At 40.7% G+C, this 7,711-nt stretch overlaps 1 protein-coding gene across 4 annotated transcripts; it reads right to left on the bottom strand.

The window, feature by feature from the left end:
* Positions 1-532: 532 nt before the first annotated feature.
* On the bottom strand, positions 533-6,992 carry LOC146685255 (uncharacterized). Of its 4 annotated transcripts, none has more exons than XM_085442955.1 (8): positions 6,923-6,992; positions 5,852-6,187; positions 3,734-4,078; positions 2,960-3,040; positions 2,496-2,606; positions 2,118-2,155; positions 1,888-2,046; positions 533-1,265 (listed from the first exon to the last, which is right to left on the bottom strand). In XM_085442955.1, the coding sequence occupies exons 1-8, from the start codon at positions 6,960-6,962 to the stop codon at positions 1,110-1,112; spliced, it is 1,266 nt and encodes a 421-aa protein (XP_085299081.1). In that variant the 5' UTR covers positions 6,963-6,992; the 3' UTR covers positions 533-1,109. The 4 variants fall into 4 exon arrangements, with proteins under 4 accessions (XP_085299081.1, XP_085299082.1, XP_085299084.1 ...); XM_085442956.1 differs by having other exon boundaries at positions 2,960-3,037; XM_085442958.1 differs by lacking the exon at positions 2,960-3,040.
* Between the last annotated feature and the right edge of the window lie 719 nt (positions 6,993-7,711).

Here is a 7,711-nt window from a genome sequence, read left to right as displayed (position 1 = left end):
GGTTCAATTTTTACACAACTTTGAACCTTTCTTGGAACTGGGGTTGCAAACTGCCCTAAAATTAATGAGTATGAATTAATTTAAACAGCGAGAAACTAATAAAATGAAATTAAAATGATCAATAGCTGAATCAAAGCAGATTCATCCAGCTTCCAGCTCTCAAAGCCTCTCACAGTTACCTTACATTAGCAAACTGACAGAACAACCCCTGAAATACCTGTGAAGCCTCTGTTACCAACAGGATGAAGGTCTTTGCTGAGATGCTCATACAGCGCTCTGCTGTCCTTATCTGTCCTACTGTCCTTCTCTACTAATCAGACTGAAAACATGACAGTGGTGGCATTAATCATCACGTATGTAAATGTTTCCCAGGGTAATTTCAGTCAACAGCACAGGTCATACTGAGGCATGAAGAACAGATCTTATGCAAACTTACTGACTTCCTGTGTTTGCTGCTGCCTGAAACAGATGTTTACAATCTCACACTATTTATAAAATAGGAAGATTTTATAAATGCAAAAAGAAACATACCATGAGTTCAACATTTATTTGACAGCTACTCTGCAGAACAATTTAAAATAAATAAATACATTAGCTTTAAAGAACATTAGCATGAAACATGTAATAGTGAACATGGTTGGTAAGCAAAGATGCTCACACAACAAATCCTTATTATGACCTCATGTGAATGTGCAGAAGGACACTTCTGCCAATAACACTCCCCACTTCACTTAAAAAACAATCAGCATTTATTCATAAAATTAATAAACAGTTATTAGCTTTAGCTCAGTAAAATGTGCAGTCTGTACTCTTAACGGTTTACTTCTGGCTAAGTGTAAAGAAAAACAAACTCATGTAGGGATGAGACTGTAAAGCATGAACGTGTAAAATATGAAACTTTAACCGAGTTTTCAGTTTGGTTACTTCAGCCAGCAGCAGAATTTCTTCCCATGGTTAAAGCTCGTGTGTCAGAAAGTCAAAACTCTCCCTGTATTCAACTGTTTCCCTCAAACTGTCACATCGTTGAATTAAAAGAATCTCACATTTTGTGAGAGAACGACTTCATTTTGAACCCTGCAGGAGAAAATATGCCATCAGCAGAACAGAAGCTAGTCTGCAGTAGAATACAGTGGATTTTCCAGAGAGGCGCTCGGGTCAGCGCCTGCGTCTCCCTGAGGCTCAGGCGAGGTGCTGCTGGGAGAGTCCACGTCTGCTTTTGAACTATTCAGCTCAGATTTGGTGAGTTTGCTCGAGTCGTCTTCAGCCTGAAAAACAAAAACAAAAAACAGAGATTTTATTGTTTTTACTGGAATATTTTTTTATTAATATGTTCATGTTGTTTCCTGAAGCTAGCCTGTTAAACCCCAGGGATCTTTCTCAGGTTCCTGCTTGGAAACAACACGCCCAGAATGAAGAGTATTTCTCTGCAATTACAAACTGTGTGTAGTATTAAAATAAACACTTGTGAGGCTTCATCAGAGCTGTAAATATTACAGCAGATGTTATTGTGTCTGGAAAAATAAGACGATTTTTTTTTCCTCGCCCAATTTTCTTTTACTTTTATAACAACTTTCAAAATCTTCTGGCGTACACATTAAACCAGGAATCAACATGAACATGATCTGTGCAAAGACCGATGCTGCAGTGAAACAGAGCAAAGTTACAGAGAGTTTAGTGAAGACAAAGCCAGGGGTTCTGCAGTTTGGCAAACTGTGAGTTGGTTTTGGCTCAGGAGGCGAGATCAGCACGAGTTGATGCAGCTAAATGTGACACATCACAACAGACAGTAGAAGTCAACAATATGAACGACACAAAGGAAAAATGTCCCAGACACAAAACCTTTCCCAGATTACAGTTTTGCTTTGTTCTGTCCAGCGTTTTCCTTACGCTGTGCTCAGGCGTGGCTGCAGTGATCACGCTGTAATCATCGGTGGTTTCAGGCGTGTTGTTGTATTTGGCCAAAGCATAAACTGAACTGATTTCCACAGGAGCGGCTCCTTTCTGTCCGCCCTCGTCTCTGATTTCCTCATACACGGCGTTGTTGGTCTGCAGGAGAAGAGAAAACTTCAAATCCTGTAACGTCAAACTCTGATGATGTCAGAGTTCGTGGAGCTCACCTCTGTGACAGCAGCGTACTCTGTTTCCACAGGATGACCTGAAAAACACATCAGTGAGTTTGAACCAGTGCAGGTGAGGAGAGAGGACAGGTGTGTGTGTCCTGAAAACAACAGGAAGTCAGGTGATGCAGTTAAACATGGCGGCCTGTTACAGCGGCTGCAGTGGCTGTTACACACAACTCAAGACATCTTAGACACACACTGTGTGTTTGTCTCTGTGTGTGTGTGTGTGTCTGTGCATGTGTGTGTGTGAGTGTGTGTCTGTCTGTGTGCTCGTTCATGTGTGCATGTGTGTGTGTGTGCTCGTGCATGTGTGTGTGTGTGTGTGTGTGTGCGTGCGTGTCTGTGCATGTGTGTGTGTGTTTCCTGTTGCCTCACTCTTTGCAGATCTTTTCTTGCAGAATATCAGCACAGACACTGATAAAAGGATGATGATGATGATGATGATGATGATGACAGCCACAGTCAGACCCACAGACGGCAAACCATCTGCAGCAGATTCAGAAGACGTTAGTTTACACTCACACCTCCTGATACAATAGATAATCAATATTTTCTCTGTCATGTTAGTAATATGAGGCCTGTGAGGTGAGTGTTTACCAGTATGAACCTTTACATTCAGACTCAGGGTAAGTTGGAGAGTTGCTTTTGCATTACTGTGTTAAACAGTCTCAGTGTTTGGACAACAGCACATCTTTAAGTTTATCTCTGTAGACCACAGCAGTGGATTTTAAACCAAACCATCAACATTTGAGGAAAGTTTTTATTAAATATTTTAAATTAACGAAATTCTTTGATATAAATTCCACAGTGATCGTGTGCAGATGTGGATCTTTAAAAACCTGTGGACACAGTGGTACCGTCAGATGTTTTCTTGGGCTGCTCAGTGGTGAGTGAAGGTGGGAAGGCTGATTGGACGACTGCTGAAACAGGTCAGAGAGTGAAGTTTGGTTTAGATGTGGTTCTTATTTAAAAGCAGAGAAAAAGCAGCCCGCTCACACACTCAGAGTCACACATCACAGTGTGTCAAAGTGTGTCTCTCACTGCAAGTAAGGATGTTTGTCACATCACATCTTTGACGTCACAGTAGGCAGGTATCATAGCTCAACATGCTGGGTGTATTTTAACCACCCTAATATTCTTCTGTACTATAGCCAACCATTAATATGCGTCCAAACCAGTGCATGAAACCAAGAAACAAACACAAAAGTCCCTCAGAGTGGACACAGACTGCTGTCTTGAAACTTTGTGACCTTTCCCATCTCCTGATGTTGTAGCACTTTAACAAAAAGGACACATCAGTCCTCCTGCAGCCAGTTTGGAAATGACCAAAGTCAAAGAACACCTCATTCTTAAAGGTGAGACACCAGCAGCATCTCATAGATCTGCAGTATCTGACATCTGGGACAAAAGTGTAAAGAAAGATTCTGAAATTCAGATTTTAAAATAGCACCAAGTTTTGATACTGCTGCAGAAAAACTGTCAAATTAGATTTTAGTTCCAGAAAAAGTGCAAATCATTAGCTACAGTAAGATAACATGTCTGGTTATCTGAAATGGCAGCAGCTATCAATGACTGAATTAGCAACATTAAAAACATATTTAGGGAAAACTCACCATCTGTGACGTTGATCTCAAAGTCTCTGAATGAACCTTGACCAGCAGCTGGATTCAGAGAACATCTGTACCGTCCTGAGTCAGACTCAGTCAGCTGTGTGATCGTCACATACAGAATTCCTCCTCCTCTATATTTCTCCTCTGACATTCCTCTAAATCCAATTCTGTATCTGTCTTTGAAATCATCTTCACCATCTGTTTGAAGAAGAACCTCATGCTCTCCACATTCTCCTCTGCAGAGGTACTTATGTCCTCCAGCCTGATTAAAGGAACATCCGACTGTGAGAGAGCTTCCAGTTTCTTTATCAAAGTGTTTCAGCTGATCATCGTTTCCATCCAGCAGTGCTGTTAAAGAGACAAACGATCAGTAGTTACTATCTGTGCTGAAGATGATGCAGTCTGATCACAATAACTCCAGTTTGACCCACAGTTACACTGGGAGCTGCCCAGTTCAACCAGTCTGTGGCTGGAACAGTGAGTTCAACAGTGATTTGAAGTGAATTCTTCAGCTTCAGCCCGACCTCCTCGTGCCATCATCACAACATCATCATAAAACAGTGACACACGCAGACACTCTGCTAGTGTCACTCTGGAGGTTTTACTGTGTTTACTGTACAAAGCAGGATTTAATCTTGTCCACGTAACTTCAGGGTTAATCGTGTTTTTTAATATGAAGCTGGTTCACTTATTACCCGTTTACATCACTGTGCTAATATATATGCTAAGCTAATCTGCTCCAGAGTTATGTTCCAGATCACAGATCACCAGGAAACCACAACCTACTGTCCAATCAGATCGCTGGAACCGAGACCTCTGAGAGCAGATGGTGGTGTTCAATGTCTTTGCTTCTCCCTGTTGATGCCTGAAGGAATATTAATTATTAAATACAAATTTATTCCCTGATTCTTTTTTCTACTGCAGTTTTATTGTTTCATAATCAAAGTATCTGATCCTAAAACAAGCAGCTGTTCGATGACCTCACATCAGATTTGCACACAACTCGAACAAGAGGTGCATTTGAAAGAGTAAAAACTAAACCTTTCTTTTAAACATGAATTTAATGAAATGCTGATTATGATCCATCAGATTCTCTGTGTTTTAATGAGCTGAGACACTGATCACTTCAAAAACCTAAACTTTATTAGTCCAGTAGCTCGTTCACAGTCTTCCTGATGGCAGCGTTCATTCAGGCCTTTAACACAGTTTACTTTAGTCTGTATTACTGTGTGTGTTTAACCTCTTTATAGTTTTATCTTCCTTCTTAAAATCAGCTGCTCTGATGTCTCCATGTTTCTGATTGGTCAGATGTTGCTCCCGCCTCTTTCATGTGAACACACGGGCAACGAAGGGGTTAACTTAGCGAGCTGGTGAAAAGCTTCATGCTAATGCTGATGTCAGCTTCAGTGAGTCCACACAGGACTGTGGTTTAGGAAACTCAGGCTTTAACCCTGAATGCTTCAGTTCCTGTGCAGGTGATCAGAGGAATCAAAAACCCAACATCATCACTGGAACATGAACCAGGACTCACTGTGCCAACAGAGCAGAGCCTCAAATTTAATCCAGCAACATGAGAATAGTGTGAGGTTAAGAACGCCTCAGTGAATCCTGTGCAATACAAACATGGATCAAACATATAAATTCTAATTTACACACAAACCTTTGATTTCCATTTTCAGACTCAGAAACTGAACACAGTTTAGTTCATGCTCATGACGTCCAGCTCAACCACAGAAAGCAGATCAGCTGATCACTTAGACGAGACCTCAGATATCATATTAGCCGATCTCATATAGAGCTGTTAGTGTCTCCTGCCCACAACCCTCCACCACAGCGTCTGATGAAATAAATGTGTCTGTCTGCTCTGTTCTGTGCAGCACGATTCACTCACATCATCCTGACATGATGGAGATTATGGCACGAATGTTCTTTTCCATAGTTTATATACATGACTAGAGTTAAAGAAACAGTTTAGTAAAGAGGAGTTTTGTTCAGAGAGTCACTGACTGTGAAAACTGATAAAAAGTTTAAGTAAAAAACTCAGTTTCACAAAACTTTTCTTCAGACTTTCAGAGACAAAGCAGAGAAATCAACATTTCCACAGTTTAGACTGAAACTCACCTTCAGCAACAACAACTTCAAACTGTTGGTATGAAACTGATGATGGAGATTCAGCCACAGCACAGCTGTACTGTCCAGCATCAGACATGATCAGCTGTGTGATGCTCACAGACAAAGCAGGAGTATATTCTACAATTATATATTCAGTGCTGTATCTGTGACGTTGATGCTTCTCATCTGTTGTATTAATAAGAATGTTTTCTCCTTCACATTCTCCTCTGCAGAACATTTTCCATGTTCCAGCAGGAAACCTGAATTCAGCTGTAAGATTTCCTCCAACGACTCCAAATGAAATGTTTTTGTTGTTGTTGACTTCAGGGTTTCCCTCCTGCAGAGCTGTTGGAAACATGAACCATCAACAGTTACTGTTTGTACTTCCTGTAAGAAGCTGCAGTCTGATCACAGCATCCACACACAGACACACTGAGACTAGAGTCTGAATGTGAAACACTGAGAGCTCAGAGTTTAAACATCATCTTCTGTTTCACTTTTCTCTCCTCATTGATCAGAACAAAGATCCACATTCAGTCCTGTTAGAGCTCTGACACTAAACTGTTTGTGATCAAGAGGAAACTAAAAGTTTAACATTACTGAGTTATTCACACTTTGGTTTTAGGCGATGACTCACAGTTTATATTTGGCTGCAGGATGTGAGGCAGTTTATTCTGTTTCACCTGAGTTATCAGGAACAAAATGTTTGCAGGCAGATTGTCTTAGTTTAGTCAGATTAAAGTTCAGCCAAGTCGATAAACTCTGAAGGCAGCAGGCTGAGTTTGTTCCCTTTATTTTACTGAGGAAGTAACAAACACTTGTAATGAGCTGTGTTTGAAACGATGGTTTCACATGTTATCAAGTCCTGAAGTGAGCAGCAACATGTCCATGAATGTCTCACTGTGATGGTTTCTTCTGTCCATACTGGCCACAAACACATCCATGAAATCATGAATAAAAGCAGTTTGAATGGAAGAAGCGTCCATGAAAGTGACTCATAGCTGACTCTGATCATCATGTTTAACAACAGAAACATGTTGAAGAAGGAGAGTGACAGAAAGAACAAGTGAATGTACTCACAAAGGAAGAAGCAGCAGATCAGAGTGTGACGGACTTTCATGATGAGGCTCTGATGGTTCACTGCTGCCTCTCTTCTTCTTCACTGGAAACCAGGAACTTGTGACGCCTCACTTCTCTAACTGAAGGAGTCCCTCCTCCAAACACCACAGCACCTCTACACTCCTCCCCTCTGCATCCGTCTGTGAGTCTGCTGCAGGGCTTCCTGCTCATTCATGCACCTCTTTACATTTACATTTATTCCTGAAACCAGAATTCACATCACTAATTTAAAATGTGATGATGTGTCCAGCTGATTCTTCCACCTCAGCTAAAATTCATTTAGTCTTCTTCTAATATTAAAACTCTTAAATGATCATAAGTGTCATTGTTATTTATACATATTGTTCTTGAGACTTCACAGCATTTCAGTACCTGCTGACTCTGAGGTTGTAAGTCTGTCCGACCTTCATTAAAGATGTAAGTTTTTCCATGAGATCTTTGGAATCTTGTGTTCATATTTTTATTAGATAATTCCTTATTTAATTAACTTAGTTTCATTTTGACAGGACATAATAATGAGACTTCAATATTACATCATAACTAACATGACAGCCAGCACAAAGACCCAGGATAGAGGATCATTCTGGTCCATTTCAAAAAGTTGCATTGAGGCTGTTTTTTGTCTATAACAGCTGCAACAGCTCGACTTCCTGTTGATGCGATCTCACTGAGTCTGAGGTCAGCTCGTGGCAGAAAAGGAAGCTGAACGTCAACACTGACCAAGTTTGACAAACTTATTGCTCAACAGCA

The sequence above is a fragment of the Copadichromis virginalis genome, linkage group LG20, assembly GCF_057382275.1.
Source record: "Copadichromis virginalis isolate Kocher_CV1m ecotype Utaka linkage group LG20, C_Virginalis_male_GT1.1, whole genome shotgun sequence".
In the NCBI taxonomy this organism is placed as follows: domain Eukaryota; kingdom Metazoa; phylum Chordata; class Actinopteri; order Cichliformes; family Cichlidae; genus Copadichromis; species Copadichromis virginalis.
Note: the sequence above shows the minus strand (reverse complement) of the source record. Positions and strands in the feature narration are given on the sequence as shown.